Source organism: Triplophysa dalaica, chromosome 4, assembly GCF_015846415.1.
Source record: "Triplophysa dalaica isolate WHDGS20190420 chromosome 4, ASM1584641v1, whole genome shotgun sequence".
Classification (NCBI taxonomy): domain Eukaryota; kingdom Metazoa; phylum Chordata; class Actinopteri; order Cypriniformes; family Nemacheilidae; genus Triplophysa; species Triplophysa dalaica.
The window spans coordinates 3244570-3265040 of record NC_079545.1 but is presented as its reverse complement, the minus strand read 5'-3'; the positions used below and the strand labels follow the sequence as shown (position 1 = coordinate 3265040).

Sequence of the window (20471 nt, the reverse complement as noted above, 5' to 3'; positions counted from 1 at the left end):
GTACATTAAATACATTGTACAATATGGGCATGTTAACTTTTTAAGTTACACCCCACATTGGCAGTTTCTTAATTTCTTGTTTTCCTCTCTTTCCATACTTGATCATTTCATGCCTTCTTGTTTTGTTTGTCAGGTGGCCTAAATTTAGTAAAAGTATAGATGGTTTCAGCGGCAACAACATAAACAAACGTTTTGTGGCCCAAACTTAACTTCTTGTAGACCTCCGCAAAGAATCAATAACAACAGGCCCTGTAGAGTAGATTATTTTATTGCAATTAATATGAATTAAAATATTCATATAAATATAATATAATATAATATAATACAAATAGTTTTATTATATAGAACAATAAACAAACCGGATGTTAACTTTGTTCCAGATGTGTGCACCCGAAGAAACAGTCTATTGTTATAGCTGCAATCATGAAAGAAATGTGTCCATATCTTATCCATTTGCAAAGATTACTTTATAATAATAATGTTTAAACAATGTCAAAGTGAAATTTACCGTATCTGACAGTCATATTAACTTGCACACCAAAGTAGGCAAGGCACGGCAGGGCAAGTTTATTTATATAGCACATTTCATTCACAAGGGCAATTCAAAGTGCTTTACATAACATGATTGACAGACAGAAATGAGACGTATCTTTAAAATGCAAATGATTTCACAAATACTTTAGATTTTAAGAAACAATAAAACAGCAATAAAGTTCATAACAAAATGTGAGTGTACTTTATATATAAAAAAATAAGAGCAAAATAAAAATAAATTAGAAATAGAAGTGCAGTTGATGTAAACTAGCACAGTGCTCAGGTTGTGAAGGCACAGCTAAACAAGTGTGTTTAATCTGGATTAAGAGAACCTTTTTTTGTATTTTTGTTTCCGGTTGTTGGCCGATTCACAGCTTTAGTATGGCACATTGTATAAAAAACAAGTGCTGTTACACTAAATATCATTCCTCTCAGAAAGACTACTTGTCAGATATTAGAGGACGTAACTGTTTATAATGTATTTAAAATCACACTGTAAAAATATAGCTACCTAATTGTCTTTGTTTTAACAGCACTAAATTATTTTTCTGTTATTATTGCAAATGGTGACATAACACTTTTTAGTACTTTCTAGGAATCCTAGTTTGCAATTAGGAGTAAAATAATGTAAGTCAGACAATGGGATTGCCGTATCAGTTGGTCAGTGATTCAAGGAGACTTCCTCGAGTGAATGTCTATAGATGTTTTGTGTACAATATACCTGCTGTGGCCTAGGAGACTGGCCTTTGGTGAGGCCCCTGAGGGTTGGACTCTGGGAACCCAATCTGTTTTATTGAAGAAAGCAGTCTTTGTGGTCATCTTATTAAAGGCATTTAAAGCCCCACTGACTTTTAAGCTATCTATAGACGCTTGAGATCCCGCACCATAGGTCAAGAAGTACTAAAGACTATGATATTGGCTGAATAGTTTTTTTATAAGAAGTCTTAATTTAGGCATGATATGTTTGCAGTTTGAGTATGTTACAATCATTGTTCATACAGTATCTGAAGCTCAGTGAGGTTCACTTAAAGTTATAATACAGCAGAGATCATACAGACCCTCCAGCTGTTTTTAAAGTTTCATGGAGGGGTTTAAGTTATGGTTTATTGTCATTATTCATATGTTATTATTGTGTTTAAATAAACACAGCCAGTTCTGTGGTTTCTCAAAGTTGTAAACATTTACATAAATAACTGTGTGTTCTTGCAAAGTCTGTTATAGTTATAGAGGAATGTTGTGTGTTAAATGTTTTTGAGATAAATTTGTTTAGACATTCAGATTTACTAGTGCTTTACTAATTTTGAGAACTTTCACAAGACATTAACCATGGCTTTTCTACAGTACACTTTTTTCTCACTACATTATCCATAGTTTCACCATGGTATTTGGAGTAAAACAATGGTAATCAATCCATCAAAATGGTTCATTTTCCTGAGGAATCCCGGGAAATTGTGACTTTTACAGTTGAAAGAAAAAGTATGTGAACCCTTTGGGCTTACTTGGATTTCTTCATAAATTGGTCATAAAATGTGTTCTGATCTTCATCTAAGTCACAACAATAGAGATACACAGTCTGCTTAGACTAATACCGCACAAACATTATACGTTTTCATGTTTTTATTGAACACAACATGTAAACATTCATAGTACAGGGTGGAAAAAGTATGTGAACCTTTGGGTTTAATAACTGGTTGACCCTCCTTTGGCAGCAATAACCTCAACCAAACGTTTCCTATAGTTGCAGATCAGACCTGCACAACGGTCAGGAGAAATTTTGGACCATTCCTCTTTACAAAAGTGTTTCAGTTCAGCAATATTCTTGGGATGTCTGGTGTGAATCGCTCTCTTGAGGTCATGCCACAGCATCTCAATCGGGTTGAGGTCAGGACTCTGACTGGGCCACTCCAGAAGGCGTATTTTCTTCTGTTGAAGCCATTCTGTTGTTGATTTACTTCTATGCTTTGGGTCGTTGTCCTGTTGCATCGTCCATCCTCTGTTAAGCTTCAGTTGGCGGACAGATGGTCTTAAGTTTTCCTCCAAAATGTCTTGATAAACTTTGGAATTCATTTTTCCATGATGATGATGACATGATTATGTCATTATGTCATGATTATTTTCCATGATTATGATGACAGTAATCCGTCCAGGGTCTGAGGCAGCAAAGCAGCCCCAAACCATGATGCCCCCTCCACCATATTTCACAGTTGGGATGAGGTTTTCATGTTGGTGTGCTGTGCCTTTTGTTCTCCACACATAGCGTTGTGTGTTCTTTCCAAACAACTCAATTTTGGTTTCATCTGTCCACAGAATGTTTTGCCAGTAGTGCTGTGGAACATCCAGGTGCTCTTTTGCAAACTTCAAACGTGCTGCAATGTTTTTTTTGGACAGCAGTGGCTTCCTCCGTGGTGTCCTCCCATGAAGTCCATTCTTGTTTAATGTTTTCCTTATTGTAGATTTGTCAACAAAAATGTTAGCATGTGCCAGAGATTCCTGTAAGTGTTTAGCTGACACTCTAGGATGCTTCTTCACCTCATAGAGCATTCTGCGCTGTGCTCTTGCAGTCATCTTTACAGGACGACCACGCCTAGGGAGTGAAGCAACAGTGCTGAACTTTCTCCATTTGTAGACAATCTGTCTTACCGTGGACACATGGACATCAAGGCTTTTAGATATACTTTTGTAGCCTTTTCCAGCTTTATGTAAGTCAACAATTCTTGATCGTAGGTCTTCTGAGAGCTCTTTTGTGTGAGGCATGGTTCACATCAGACAACGCTTCTTCAGAACAGCAAACTAAAAACTGGTGTGTGTTTTTTATTGGACAGGCCAGCTTTAATCAACACATCCAATCTCATCACATTGATTGGACCCCAGGTTGGCTGACTCCTGGCTCCAATTAGCTCTTGGAGAAGTCATTAGCCTAGGGTCTCACATACTTTTTCCACCCTGCACTATGAATGTTTACATGTTGTGTTCAATAAAAACATGAAAACGTATAATGTTTGTGCGGTATTAGTTTAAGCAGACTGTGTTTCTCTATTGTTGTGACTTAGATGAAGATCAGAACACATTTTATGACCAATTTATGAAGACATCCAAGTAAGCCCAAAGGGTTCACATACTTTTTCTTTCAACTGTATTTGGAATATGTGCTGGTTGTCTATTGGTTGTTAAAAGGACAGTTCAACCAAAAGTCATCATTTACTCACCCTTGAGTTTTTCAAAATCTATTTAAATTACTTTGTTCTAATGAACACAGAGAAAGATATTTGGAAGGATGCAGTTCTTGGTTAACATTGACTTACATTACGGTGGCCTTGAAGTGTAAAACAGGAAGGTATTTTGTTGGAATGGGATAGCTACACCTGACTGAATGACTAACTCCTGTCAATCAAGATATATGGGACGCTCAAAGTTACTATGCTGACAGACATGCATATACAGAACATATTCATTGATTAACGTTCAAAGGCCACATTTTGTTAATAAAGTTGAAATGGACTTATCTTGCATTATAGATGCATGTCTGGTGCGCTACTGTTTCACACTGCATGGATGAGCAGAGCCTTAACATTGCGTGAGCAGAGAGTTTTTGTAAACGAAAACAAACAATCGCATCAGTCACTCTCTCACCATATCCCACATAGACAAAGATTAAAGAACATATCATGTTACATGCTCATGTTGTATGTATCTTATATTGTGAGGGGAAAACGATCACGGATGGTACACAGGTAGTCGTGTTACAGCTGCACGCGTGCTAGTTCGGGGTACCACCAATAACCATAGTGGGAAAAATTACAATGGTAGTCTAAAGTGCCTCAGAACAGTTTGATTTCCTACATTCTTCAAAAATATAATTTTGTGTTCAACAGAAAACCGAAATTTTTCCTACTATGGTAGTCAATGGTGGCCAAGAACTGTTCGGTTACAAGTATTCTTCCAAATATCATTCTTTGTGTTCATCAGAACAAAGAAATGTATCGTATTTGGAACAACTCGAGTGTGAATAAATGATGACAGAATTTACATTTTTGGGTGAACTGTTCCTTTAATGTTTTTATTTTTTCATTGTTAAATGAAGTATCACTGCTGGTCGGGAAATACAAATATTAGGGTTAGAGATTTCTTGTTGGAACTTGCTTGTCTATTCTTCTGAAACATTTTGAATTTTCCAGTACAATTGAAGAACATTAGGACAAAGTGATGTACAGTCAAACTAAAACAGGGCATGACACTTTTTTTGACATTGTTCTTTTAGTATTTTATGTGCATGTACAACTAACAACAGTCAAGATCAGAAGAGCAGATTACTGGGTCACTTTACCCTTTGGACAGATGTTTTCATATCATCTGGACTATGTTAGGTACTAATCGACTAACTACTAATTTGCAATTAGGCTGTCACGCTTATCCAAATAACTTTTTAGTAAGTGTATTACTGGGAAAATCCTTTAAGAACAACCCATGGGTAAAGTACTGTAGAGATATGAGTCACCAGGGAAAGGGGGAATAAACTACCTCATTGAGTTTTTATATTGAGTGTTTGGTTGTTGCGGAAGCAGCGAGTGGTGGGGTGGTAGAGTTTTGTCTGGTCTGATGTTGATGAAGTGTCAGGAGGTCAAGCCGGCTCACTATGTCGGCTTGCTCGGGTGTATGAAAGTAATAGTTATGAAAACATGTGTCAGTGCAATTTTTTGGTTCAATGTCTAGCTTAGTTCTCAAGTTAAGAGAATGAAACTGTAGTTGAGATGTTTTTTTTGTTATAGTGCTCTGTTATTTGCTAATGATTGGATGTTTTGATTATTAATTGTTTTAAAACGAAAAGAAAAACTATTGTCTTCAAAACTGACTATGGCGCAATAAATTATAATCAGAATTGTGTCTCGTTTGACAGAAAGTTTTCGGGTCACAAGGTTTGTCCTGGTTATCTGATGTGAATCACAGCCTCATAAATGACATACACAAGTTCTCCATGTATCAACAGAGTAAAATTTCCCTTATTGTCACCCTACAAATCGGCTCAGCTCAGACCGACTGTTTCCATGCTGACTTTCTCAAAGTTCACTTTAAACATGTTTCGTCTTCGTCGGAAGGCCAAACCAGGCAAAAATATTCCCTTAAATTTCCGTTTAGAGGCCTCGTTTCAGACAGGTCATGGAACCCTGCCATAAATCAGTCATTCTCAATTAAATGAGGCGGAATGTGACGGCCCACCACACGTGTCTGCCCACACGGGTGCAGAGCCCAAAGTGAGGCAGAAAGATTAACCCATATGTAACTTAATATGGGTTCTCAAGATCATCTTCTCGCAATTTCCACTGATCTTCAACTCCCGCCACATGTGCAGAACCTGAGCAAACATTCAAAACGAGGTGAAAATCTGTACACGAGCTTCTTGTAAGCATCTCCATATGGCCTGTATGGGAGAAGGTCAGTGAATAAGAACCCCTCTCACGGCCGACCCCGGTAGGATCACATATAAATTAAACTACGATTTGACAAGTAGGATTAGCGCTTTGTTTTGGAATCTCCTAAAGGTCGTCAGCTAGAATATAAGACAGGCAATCATATTGCATGTTGTGAAACGTGGGGTGGCCCCCGAAGTTCTGCCCATTTAAAATGTGGCTTGTGCCGTTTGTTGTTTAAAATCACTTCCATTTTGTCTGCTTGGCTAACAGAGCGTAGATATCAGCGTCTAGGGAGTTTTTCTGCGTTCTTTCTTCACTCAGGCCCCCTACTTGCTGCTGGAAAAGTGAGCTAATGAAGAAAATCACATCCATATGCTGTATGCCAAAAGCTTATGCCAGAAGTACCTTTTAAAACACAATGTGTTCTTGTTAAGTGGAGGGTGATTTTCTGACTACATGTTTTGGACATCCTGGATTCAGTATGGTACTTATTGTAAGCGTCAAAATAATAAGAAATATAAGGGGTTTTCAAACATTTATATCTTTCCTAAATTTGACTAAACTGCAGCATTCAGATTATGACCAGGGCCCGCATGTATAAAGCCACTAAGAGTTAAAAATGTATCTCAAGTGTGTCAAAATTCTAAGAGTTATTTAATTTTACTCTTACTTTACACTTAAGAATAAGAGTTATTCATAAAGGTTCATAAGGTCTCAGCTACTAAATTATTTAGGAGAGCTGAAGAGGTCTCTTAACCTAGTTAAGATGAGTAAAAAGATGACAGAACAGAGGCAGATACCATGGACACTATAACAAAGAGACAATGTATTCGAATGACAGGGAGTTAAAAAAACAATATAAGAAAAATGTTAAATCCATTTTTAAGGTTTTGCAGCTTTGATCTTTTCTTTAGCTGCAAGTGCAATATAGAAGGATGGGATTCAGCTGCTTAGTTATTTAAATGAACTGTTAAAACTTAATTAGAAGTATGTAAAACCGAGCCAAAAAAGAACACATTTTTGAATATAATGCAAAAGAAACTTACTTTGAATCTCTGTTGCCATCTTTGTTTGAAAAATAAAATTGCAGGTTACTTTTCATATTTATCAAGATATGGGTTAATGTAAACCAATGTTAAGTTTTCCACAAAATCAGGGGAAGGTAGGCGTTTTTATCAACTTGACCAATAATTACATTTTGGTTTATTTTACCCAAATAAGTTATATAAAACTGTTTATATAAAAAAAAAAAATTGTCTCAATTCAGTCATGAATAAATGGTGTAATGCTGCTGTGACTTCACCCTTGCTGGCTCCCTATTTGCTGATTCAGAGATCAAGGTGTTTAAATTATTAAGTAACTTAATTCAGAAATAGTGAAGGAATTCTGAATTCAGAATAGACCGAGGCTCTTTCGGACACAGCCTCGGTCTTAAACTTTACTGAAAGTTGCTTAGCTTCTTTATTAAAGTCTCATACTCTTAGAACAGTCCTACTTTTTACTAAAACATTTTTGACACTTAAGTCAGAGACAAAGCCTATTCTTAATCGCATTTCGGAGAAGAAATACTTGCGTAACCAGCAGATGACAGATTTAAATAGCAGGATTCTGCGTCTACATTAGGAAATCACAGGGATCTAGATATAGGCTATATGAAATCAATACAGCCGGGAAACGAGTTTAAATCGCAAAATAGACTAAAACTAAGTAAATTAGATGTAAGCCATTGATAAATGTCGAACACAAGCACAATGAAGGACAATCACACTTCCAGTGTTGGGGAAAGTTACTTTTAAAAGTAACTAGTTACAATATTTAGTTACTCTATAAAAAGTAACTAAATACGTTACTTGGGTACTTCTTGTGGAAAGTAACTGAACGTACTTTTGCATTACTTTTTCTCACCTAACTGTTGCTTATGCTTTTCCCGACTTTGCTGTTCTTTAGTGTTTAACACTAATGCATTTAACAATCCTATATAGCCTATAACACACCTTTATTTTCTTTAAGAACACATTTCAAATATTTCCTGACTAGAAGTCCTCCACCTCATCATAGTTCTGCCTACTGTTGACACTGCTAACTTCGTTGTCACTCTCCATATTTATTGTGTAATAACAGCGTGGCTTGTTGCACAAGATGGCGCCGGTGAGCTTTTGGGACGGCAGAGTCGGCAGAGTGACCATGCCCATTTAAATCTGCAGATCTGTCTGTGCGTGCAGCGCCACAAACAGTCGAAACAGATTATGCTTACATTCACGAGGCATAAGACCATTGATTGCTGTTGTGTGTCATGACTTGCGCTAATTTCGCGATCTGAAAGTTATCTTCATAACATGACCGGCCTTTGCAGGACAATTGATTAGGGTTGTGACTCGTGACACACGCTAATTTTAGGATCTGAAAGTTATCTATTGAGCATGACCGGCATTTGCTGGCATTTTGTTCATGGTGGCGAGTGTGGCCACACTATAGCTCTGCATCTGAGCTCTGGCCTCCCATCGCTGTGTCAAGGGTTGCCAGATTTGCGTAACAAAAACGAAGCCGGAACACTGCAGCACTGCAGACATGGCAACACTGCCTATGTCTGACTAGCGACTTTTTCTGTGCAAGCATGAGCGATCATGTCTACACTACTTTTAATTCAGAATTTCACTTCTGCAGTTTAAAAAATGTTCTTATAAATCAATGATTAGACTGAAAAATAACTTGAGTTACTTGAAAAACAAAGTAACTCGAGTATTGATATGTAAATTTATAAAGTACGTTACATTATTCGTTACTTAAAAAAGTAATCTGATTACGTAATGCACATAACTTGTAACGTGTTACCCCAAGCACTGCACACTTCACACAAACAAGCTGCTCTGTCCAATGCCCTTGCAAAACTGTATCGCACACGTGAGACCTCACAGCACGGCCATAGTGATTCAAAAGCATCCAGAGCTCACTGCTCTCGCGGTGCTTTAATGTCATACGACGATGTGTCTGTGCGGCGCTGAATGATGTCGAACACACCTCATGTTTTAGATGACAGACAAGATCATGATCCTCGCGATTCTTTTGAAAAGTGGATTGAGGACGCCTTCAAGATCAATAGTGATTGAGATGTTCAGATCCCCCATCCCTACTCTCTCATTATATTTCTTGTATTGTCTTTGAGTGTCAATAAAATTCCAATACATCTGGGAATAGCAGCTATTAAACAGTTTTAAGCTCAGTTGCTTGTAAAACAGTCTGGTGCTTTAGTAATAATTTCTCGGACTGTTTATACAGTACTCTACGTACAATATATCCAATTTTTATATTTACCTCCTTCCATTCTGGCCATTTTGGTCTCGGAAAAAGAAAAAACTATAATGTGGGTCAAGGCTTGTAACCTGGCTTAAGTGTCCTGCAGTAAAACAGTAAATTTAAATGAGCCTGTGTTGTGTTGTAGGGTTCTCCTGGTCCACATGGAAAACCAGGACTTCAAGGCCCTCCTGGACCCAAGGTATGTACCATTAAATCCAGTCCGGTGCATGTGTGGATGCTGGTGTTTTGCATGTTATGACCAAACGACAACCTTCTGATCACTCTCGTGAAGCCAACACGGAAGTGAATTAAACTGCAATTCATCAACTTGCCGCTGGAGACTGGCTCCAAAACAGTGCAGAATCTCATTGAGCCCCATGTTAAAATGGGCAACTTATCAGCGGAAAAAAACATGTTTACAGACTAGTAAATAAAAAAAGGATTTTGGTCTATATGACTCATTTTACCCTTCATGACAACTGTGAGGTTATAACTCACCCGTTGAATTTACATTAAGCCTTAAAATTTAGCAAGTTAGGTGCAAATTGAGTGACAAGTGGTTTCGGCAACCAGGCGCCTTTACCCATTATCTGGGAGTCACTCTGCTAAAATGGCAACGGCTGGCTCCGCCCACATTAAGCCTCAAAACAGCTCCTCAAAAACCTATGGGTGATGTCATGGACACCACCTCCATAATTTATTCAGGCTCTATGATTATGACCAATTACATATTAAATTAATGTGCATTATCTATTTAATGTAATTGAAGTTGACATATTTGTAAAAGCTGTCTAAAATAGCAATTGTAAATTACAAAGCAAATGATGATATACATTAGAATGTTTGGGCGTTATCTACTGTAAGTAAGCTACACAAATGCAAATCTGGAACTGATTAGTGAGTCTGCCCATCCAAAGAAATCAATACACGCATGCAAAATGAGCTTTGTGAACTCGTCGACATACATGCTCCAAATAACACTTATCTATATTCTTGCACATGGAGACAATAGCGAGCTTATTTCTGTGACGTCAGAGGTAGGTACAGTAGTCTATGTGCATAGAATAAATAGAAATAAACAGCCACATTTGCTAGGCTTACAACAGGCTTATTTGGTACCCGAGAGAACATCAGATAACTCTTCTGTTAGTATTTGCTTGGTGTTAATAAGAAGAGAAACAATAGAAGCTGAATTGTGCTGGATATTGGCGGTAAGAAGCAAATGACTTACGAGTTGGATGAGGTCAATGACCCATTTTCTTCCATTTACAGTACTCGTTTCTGTATTATCACATCTGGCTGTTTGTTTTACATCAGACGAGCAGAACAAAGATATGAAGTCAAGTCCAAGTCTAAACTCTCTACTCATTTTAGGTGCCAAATGGATCAAAGATGAGTGCGAGAGAGTGGAATCCTAGTGTCTAAAACAACAATCTGTTTATTTTCAGGGATATATATCATGCATGGACCCGAAAGTGAAATTAAAATTAGATCGAATGCAATCTTTTGTTGATTTAATTTAGAAATGCTTTAAGGGTAGTCTGAAATAAATGGGGAAAATTCAATAAGCAGTTTAGCGCTGTTCACCATTTTATATTAATAATATGTATTATGGTGGTAGTAATAACTTAACTGAAGATCAAATACTTCATAAGAGCGTTATGTTTGACTATACTGTATATTCTGATGCAGTTTTGCAGTCACACAAATGACTGTATTCCATGCCTAGGGATGCTCAGATTGATTGGCGTGTGACGATAAACACATTCTATGACTTTGTTTTTAATAAATGCATCTGACAAACGCTTGTATTCAAAGCTCTTTACAGTGCATCCGTCTATACATCCCTTCAGAATTGAACCCATCACTTCTCCATTGCCAGCTCCATGCTTTACCAGTTAAGCTATATTTGTATCACAACCGCCTCATCCCATTGCCTGAAAAGGCAGAAGAATGTAGCAAGTGAACCCAGTGTCACTGCAGACTCTTACTGTAAACTTGTTCTCGAAAGTGAACATGGGTCACTCTCTTGTGTAAATAACACTGCTTTGGCTTTAAGAGCCTACTTTAATCTCAGCCATATAAACTATATTAAAACATTCAGAGAGAATGCCTTTTACTATCAGAATACCTCTCCAGTGCTTTCCAGGTTGTATTGTGTTTCGTGTGTAATACATTATTTAAATTAGAAACAGTGGCAAAAGTTACAGTGATGTAGGTCGTCTTTAAGGTTTTCTCAAAGTCTTTTATAAGGAGCATGCATCTGTTTAACATTCATTAACACTTCATATAATCTAAACAACCACTGCATGGATTTTATCAGGTCATTGCAACGGTTTGCAATTTTTATGTGAGTAGGAGTTTGGATGTTGTGCAGAAATGTTATGTGCACTCAGTTTCATGTGTGTGTATGTTATAGGGAAGAAAGGGAGACCCGGGAATTTCACCGGGCAGAACGCCAAGCGGAGTAAAAGTGGGTCACCATTTCTTTTATCATATGTGTATTATTTGCCATTACATTCTTGAATATCTTTCTATTTTTAAGATGTAACCTGTAACTAAAATAAATATATAAAGAGCAAGTACATTAAAAATTATAAACGGGCTCACATTACCCTGATTTACAACTGTATGCTGTTAAACACAACTGTATAAGTTGAGTTGTATGGAGCAATTTCATTGTAAATTTTACTTTTTCATTTTGCTTCAATTGACGTAAAGATAAGTACATAAGAGACCGGCAGTTTTATATTTCAAACATAGATGGCGATAGAGACAAATATTATCGATTGCTGCATTAAAGGTCCAGTGTGTGAATTTTAGCAGCATCTTGTGGTGAGGTTGCGAATTGCAACCAACGGCTCACTCAACCACACACCTCTCACTTTCGAAGCACTAATGTGGCTGCCACAGGACAAAGATGTCATGTTTTTTTTTTGTTTTTTTTTAAGGAAATATTGTTTTTACAAAACGCACTCTGTAGAGCAGTTTGTCGATTTAGGGCTACTGTAGAAACAACATGGCGGATTCCATAAAAGGGGACCCGCAGTGCATGTTGATAGAAATAGCTCATTCTAAGTTAGGGTAATCAAAACATAAAGCTTCATTTTGTAAGGTCTTTACACACCTATGAACACATAGTTATATATGTGTTTTTAAAAAAAAGTTGCCATCCATTGCTAGCGTTTTTTTACATTTTCACCCAAATTTAATGGCTCACAGTAAATTTTCCGTAAAGAATATATGGACAAACAATGTGTCAAAGGAAAGAACAGAGTCTCAGCTTTTAAACAAAAGAAACCGTATTCTTCTCTCTTCATTTTTTTGTTTTTTATCACTCCGTAGATGTGGGTAGGTTTGTTTAAAAATGCATCACTTTGATTAAACAGCTGAGACATTTAACGTTTTTTGTCAAAGATTCCATCCAGATTACACTCCGAACAATTATTAAAACTGCTAAAACATATACGTTGTAGGTTCTGTGATTCTGTACTTTTTCCCAAAGGTGTGTAATAGCGCCACCTGCTGTACAACAGTACAAACACTGATTGCCGTAATAACTCGTCTTTGGTGGGGAACCGTTTTTTTAAATGACGTGATAAATCGTCAATGGCGTTGAAAGAGTTAATATGTTAGAATATGCTTTTTATCTAAATATTTAGACAGAATAACCAAAAATAAGCGTGCCAAGTAATTTCTACTTTCCTTACTTATAGGGGGACCCTGGAATATTAGGACTACCTGGACTTATTGGTCAAGCTGGTCTGAAGGTAAGATGCAGTTTTTTATTCCTCATCAATGGGGGACAAGCCCGAGAGGATCAACTCAAAGAAGGCTTGGAGTTGTTCGGCACACTTAATGTATAACATGTTTACTAGTGTGAAAACAGTCACAGTGTTTTTCCAGCAACATTATTTCTAAATGTGCTAAATGATGAAGTAATCTGTCAATAACTCCTCACATTCAATTCCCATCCTTTTCCGCATGCGGGTACAATACATACAGCAAATGGGAAACAGGTTTTTGTGTCAAGCCTCATAAAGTTGTGTGAAATCCCTTGGAAAAGGTTCTTTAAGAAGAAGACCTTACAGAAGGTTCAAGCGATCTCCTTGCTGAATTTACTTCTTGCTTTTCTGGAGTACAGCCAGATGCTCAACACGGCTGTGGATATCCAGCACATGACCTCATTTTACACCCATTCCACAAGAAGGCCTTGGAAGGCAACCGCCTTGTGAAAATAGTGCGTTTACCTTCTTGTGGTATATGCTTTTTATTTTAAAAACCTTAACCGATTGTAGGTAAAATAAGGTAAATGGGAAAACAAATCAAACGAGCCAGCAGTTTAGACTTCATGTCTTATTTCTAGTAAACACACAGTATACAAAGACTGCAAAATTGAGATGGCTGTTGTGCTTATGCCAGGACATTTTAAAACCGACCGTCCCCATGCTTACACATTCTGCCTGGCCAAAGACCTTCACACTCGCTTACACCTTTTCTAGATGGAACATTTGCTGTTAAGCTTCTTTGGAAATCACACAGAGGTGGAGCGACATTTCATTGCATTGGTATATACAAGTTAAAGGGTTCGCTCAGGAATTAAAATTCTGTCATCATTTACTTACCATCTTGTCATATCAAACTTGTATTACTTACTTTCTTCTGCAGAACACAAAATAATATATAAAAAAAAATTGGGTAACAGAAAACAGTTGGTCCCTATTGACTTGCATAGGTTTTGAGTTCTAAACAATAGAAGTTAATTGGGACCGCCGTTACTCGGTTACCAACATCCTTTAAAATATATATTTTTCCCTGTAAGGTCATTGAGTATTGAATGCAGTCATACAGCACAGAGTCTCATATAAATGTCCAGTATTACATCAGCAGTTCTGCGTAAATTTAACAATGAATCAGTATATGGTTAAGACTGTTTGTTTGAAAGCCTGGATCAGAAATGACTCCCCGAAACATTGTAAAGCGATGGAATTACCTGGCGTCTTCTGCACGTCCATGTGTTTTCAATCCCACAGCCACAGATGGAAAACAATATTAAAAGCTGGTGGAAAAATAGTTGCAGACGCTACATTTGCTAAATTGCCGCTGGCAGCCAACCAGAAGGTTATTCCATCCGTGGGCTGTGGCCAGAGACAAAACCTTGTAACCAAGAAGACAAAGCGCACTCAGATGTATTAGAACGTGACTTATGTAAGTAGCGGTGACACATTGGGGCAGGTAACCATCGGTTTGGTCTGAATGATGCTTTTAATTACAGCATGTCTTTCACGCTCACAATCTATGGGACAGCAGATGTGAACTCTGGCACGGCTAGATGGTGTTTTGTAATAGGCGAACATAAACTCCACCTCTCGCTGAAGTTCTCCGTTGGCAACAAACACATGCCATATGTGTCATTTTGGTCATTGCAATAATTGTATAGGCACATAGTGATAGTAAATCAGGGCATAACTATAAGGATATACATGAAAGCTTTGCTGTCTTAGCATGAGCCACCGCTTGCCATGTATCTGTTAGTACTAAAGCGATTTCTGTTAAACTGACCCCACATCAGTCAGTAAGAGCTCAAGATTCCTTTTCTGTTAGTCATATTCCCACAATCGGCTGCTCTGCACTCAGTTGCCTTTGCTGAAGTTCACAGTCATGGTTGTGAGGAAAGATCGTGACCCAGTTTTCGGGTTTGAGCAAAACATTAAGGCCACATTTAAGCTTGATATCAACATTCGTCTCGGGTGATTCGATCGCAAGTGGTCAGGCGAGATGTGTTATCGCTTACAGCTTACATTTGCTTGGGTATCAAATGAATCTCCTGAGATGATTGATTTTTTTCAATGAATTCATGACTATGTACATTACTCAAAGGAGAAGTTCACTTTCAAAATTAATTTTCATGATAATTTACTCACCCCCATGTCATCAAAGATGTCTATGTATTTGTTTCTTTAGTCGAAAAGAAATTAAGGTTTTTGATGAAAACATTCTAGGATTTTCCATATAGTGAACTTCAATGGACTCCAAATGGTTAAAGGTCAAAATTACAGTTTCAATGCCGCTTTAAAGGGATTTAAACGATTCCAGATGATGAATAAGGGTCTTATCTGGTGAAACGATCGGTCTTTAAAAAAAAAGGTATATGCTTTATAAACACAAATGCTTGCCTTGATCTGTTCTGCGATGCGCGTTCATGACTTCACAAAATACGTAATTATGTTGTAAAGGTCACGCTTGATGTAGGCGGAAGTACTGAGTCATGTTTACAAATTGAATGTGCAAGTTTTCAGCCTAACTGCGTATTACATGAAGTCATGAATGCGCATCGTATAACAGAGCAAGGCGAGCATTTGTGTTTATAAAGCATATACATTTACTTTTCTTAAATGACCTATCATTTCACTAGATAAGACCTTTATTCATCGTCTGGTATTGTTTAAAGCCCTGAATTTGCACTGAAACTGTCATTTTGACCATCAACCATTGAAGTCCACTATATGGAGAAAAATCCTGGAAGGTTCGCCAAAAACCTTAATTTCTTTTCGACTAAATAAAAAAAAACATAAACATCTTGGATGACATGGGGGTGAGTAAATTATCATAAACATTTATTTTGAAAGTGAACTACTCCTTTAAAGCTGCAATATGTTACATTTTGTCTCCCCTCTTGCCCTGACTCACAACGGCAAGTTAATAATAATGATATCCTGGGAAATATCAGTTTCACAACATTTTACTTAATAAGTATGTAAAGTAACATGCAATTTTATAATTTAAATAGACACAGAAGTTACAGACTTTAACTCTAATTGATCTTCACAATGTTTATAATCTTGTTGTTCCCACATGAGCTGTGTCTTTACTACAAAAAACATTAGGCAGCCATCTTTCACCAGCTGACCATTTCATGCCACATGTTTGAGCAATCGAGTAATTTAGTCAAACATCAGCAAACCCTTTTTATCACCACAACTGTTGGCTATCCTGATATCAGCCTCTGTGATGTTCTTGTTTGTAATAACATAATTATGTTACGCTTCATTTTCTGCTAATCCCTGTCACAAATGTCCTGAATGAGATCTAAAAAACGCCCCAAAAAACATTGTAGCAGCTTTTACTCAGCCAGCTGGAGGTGAATGGACTTTTGGCACTGGGTGCGAAATGAAACCAGAACAGGCTGTGCTTTTTGGAACCAGAAGCGTCCATTCATAGTCACCTGAAATAAGTGTGAAATCCATTTCAGCAACATTTTCTTGAAGTGACACTGAAGTGTCAAAAGACGTTTAGGGCAATGGATATATTCTATTTTGTAGCTGAGGGTCATTTAGGAAAACCAGTCAGAAGAATGATAATGAAGATGTGCTTGTCTTTCTAGAATTGTACAGCTGGAGGAATTAGGTCCAAGAAGTTTTATCCCGGTTTCACAGACAAGGTTAAAGTCTAGTCCCAGACTAAAAGTAATGTTTGACCTGTTTTAACTGAATATAACTTGCCCAGCAATATCTTTAAATACACGGACCCCCCGGAGCCCCCAATACAGTAAAACTACATATTTAAGAGTGGCCTTTTATTGTGGCCATCCTAATGCACACCTGTGCAATAATCATGCTGTCTTATCAGCATCTTGATATGGCACACCTGTGAGGTGAATGGATTATCTCTGCAAAGGTAGAAGTGCCCACCAACACAGATTTAGACAGATTTGTGAACATTATTTGAGGGAAATAGGCTTTTTGTGTACATAGAAAAGTCTTAGTTCTTTGATTTCAGCTCTTGAAAAATGGGGGCATTAACAAAAGTGTTGCGCTTCTAATTTTGCTCAGTGTATATCAGTGCCGTTGTTTTATCTCGAGCTGCACACCAGTATTGTATTCTTCCAAGGTATTTTTATAAAAGCGACATAAATATCTTAATTCAACTTAGGCATAGTCCTGGCTTAAACTAAGCCGTATTTGTGAAACCGGGCCAATGTGTATTACTTCAAGTCTTAATTGTGTTGGCTGACAGCTCATTTCTTGGTTTATTTTGTGGAGTAGTATTCAGATCATCACCGAATAAATAAGGAATTAATATCACAGAGTTGAGAAAGTTTAGTACTGCATTGGTTTTGTATTTAGACTGTATACTGCTTAACCATTCAGTCTACTGGACTTGATTCAGAATTTTTGGTATGTACTGTACATATATGTAGTCGAAAAACCAAAAAGCCATGAAATCAGATTTTTACAAACTTAATCCAAACCACATCCGTTTATGGTTTGAAATCGGACTAACTGAAAGCATTTCAGTCTAAACAGTAAAGTCTGGATTTCAAGTTTTTCATTTTTATCATTGGGAAACAGTGTGTCATGCACAATGCACAATAGTATCTATTCTTTTCTTTGTATAGTAGACTTTAGCTGCATCCGAAATCGCATTTTCGACCATTAAAACAGTCGTGACAATTTTATTGTCATGTGACCCGTTTGCTCTTTGACCTATGATGTATTACAGTAACAACACCCTGTTTGTAGGCATTGATAAAAACATGATTTAGTCTGTAGAAATTCATTTATTGGGACTTGCTTTAAAAAATGACATCCACCTTAAAGTTTTCCAAAAAATTTTTTTGATTTACTTTAGAAATTTGACCATTGCTCAGCTCTTGTGGCATCATGGGATAGATTATTGTCCATTCACACTCAAAAATCTCGGTGGAAGCAGTAGACCATCCGTGTATTTCTCACCTACTGTTTTTTGCATACTGAGGATTCGGACATACTATTCATGACTCATTTTCTTTTACTATATACAAATGAAGTAGGTGATTTCATACACAGGGTATGCGTGTCATTACTACAATGTAAATAAATAGGTGAACATGTCCATGTATGTGTAAAACACTTATTTCACGCTTATGTCACTAAGTGAGTTTTGTACCAATCACAGTAAACATCAGCACAATTTCCAGGGTTTGTACTGATCGCTGCTATCGGGTGGTTGAAAAGAAATCACAGAATAGAAAGCATATTTACAAGAGATACATACGTGTATAGAGAATGTGAAGCTTGCGTCACACCCAATGTTGCGGTGGTGCCACCATCTTGGGAGGATAATACTCCTCTGCTGTTATTATTTTAATATGTACCGTTTCTTGATTTGGTTAGATATATGGAGAAATCGAAAGTGAAAGAACCATGGGCTTTTACTAAACAGCTCTGCTTAATGATATTGCAGTTTTTAACACAGAACGACCAAACTACCATAGTTATATTTCCTAATCAAACAAGAAAAAACAAAACACTGCATTGAACGCACTAGCAGCCATCCTCCCAAAATGGCGCAACATTCAATGTGGAGTGACGTCCATTAACAAGCACTATAGGCTTTCCGTAAACTTTCTTTAGCTTGCACATCTGGGATTTATGTTTGCTTTGTTTATTCATGGCATAAGCACCAATGGCAACACATTCTTTTTTTTGTGCCGATGAAAACTGGCCATATTTTCTTCTTTTTTTTTCTCGCTGCACACATGGGACTTCCCTACCCTTATGTAATATATTTCCATATATTTGGTGAGAGGAAGGGCATTGTTCATTGTGCTGTGCAGCGGAGCGCTCAGTTCCAGCGTGGAGATCACAAACCTGTGGGTATGCATTTAACCTGTCTTTGATCTCTCATGCCAGTAGAGACCAAAGTGATTTGTTTTCTGTGGCTGTTTTCTGGGTTTTGTAAAGAAATTTGTCTTTCCAGCCACAAAAAACCGCAGAAAACTATTGATGGAATATTAGAACAAATCTGGAGTCACTTATTTGCAGATACCATTTTGTATCCTAATTTAAATTAGAATCCGGTTGAACCTGCGGTTTCTGGCAATCTCATATTGATCTTGAGTACCTATAGAGTAGTATTGGATACTTCGTATCTTCTAAGAGTATTTCGTTTGATCACATTTATGAAAGACAGATACAGCTGTATGATTATTTCCGTAAACAGATGACTGGTGTGTGGGAGGATCTAAATCACGAGCACACATTTACATCATCGCATTATCCCTACACAAATGTTGATTCACTACAAGTTCATGTTGTTTACATTATGTACAATGCACCGATTGCCAAAAAAACACAGACATTTGACTTGGTTTCACTTACCACGTGCACTGTTCATGTCTGGCATCTTTTAGAGCTGGGACCGCTCCTCTATCATTTTCAAACAAACTTCAAATCCAGAGTTATATCCACTGTTTAAATAACATCCATCACAGAAATGCCGTGAACAAACAAACACACCTCAACTTCTCTCACTAATGCAAGAGTAACAAGCTGCAGGCCCACAGCACAGCCAATCTTGACTGAGCGCAGCCAATCTTGATTGTAGGCAGGTCTTCCTATTGCTCGTCGGTTGATGTGTGGGTGGGCTGTTTCTTTTGCCCAATAATGGACTAAGAAAAGTTGTTACGTAATGGTTTTTCATTTTCGAAAAAACTTTATGAAGCCTATACGAACCTTGGGGCAGTGTATAGAGTACAGAAATACCACGTTATAGGTCCAACTCGTTTTTTGACATGTTGACCATATAAAGTATTAGAACCCAGCATGTTTAACATTATAGAGAAGTCAGAATGTATGAAACAGCATTTAATCACCCCATTAAGTGTCAAAATACTTTTATGCTACTGTAAACATAAATAATGTTCCTATTTAGCAGAAATGTCTAGGGCAGCTGGTTTATTTAGCGATACGTGAAGGTATGACAACACATGGTCTCAATAAAGACTTCATGTGCTGTCTTTCCCTCACGCGTGTGCTTGCATGCAAAAGACACAATGGTCAAATAATTTTGTTTATTAGGAAAAAATCTGTCTCAGTCATTTACATTTATACATTTGGCAGACGCTTTTATCCAAATCAACTTGTAATATGTTCTAGATGTACAGTTGATAATTTTGTGTGTTTCCTGGTAATTTAACCCATGACCTTTATGTTGCAAGCCCAGATGAGCTAAAGAAATCTGAATCATGTTACATACTCGTACTCAAGATGTAATTTGCATTTGAGGAGTAACAGCTGGCTGCAAGAATGCCCTTAAGCTAAGAAAAGCGCTTTGGGACAGTACTCTCATTATTACAATTTAGGGGTTTCTGGATGTAAGAGGTTTCTTGCAACTGAGCCCAGAACCTTGTCATAAGAAAATCACAGGTCACGAGTTCTCATCAGTAGAAGTTTCCGGTCTGTTATTGTGTTC

The 20471-nt window shown here is 37.4% G+C and overlaps 1 protein-coding gene across 1 annotated transcript in view; it reads left to right on the top strand.

Moving 5' to 3' along the window:
- The window catches only part of col27a1b (collagen, type XXVII, alpha 1b), a 67411-nt gene that overhangs the window by 9821 nt on the left and 37119 nt on the right, over positions 1 to 20471 (top strand). The window contains exons 5-7 of the mRNA XM_056745115.1: positions 9382 to 9435; positions 11656 to 11709; positions 12953 to 13006. Of these exons, the coding sequence (XP_056601093.1) occupies positions 9382 to 9435; positions 11656 to 11709; positions 12953 to 13006 (162 nt within the window). The remainder of the gene's footprint in view (positions 1 to 9381; positions 9436 to 11655; positions 11710 to 12952; positions 13007 to 20471) is intronic.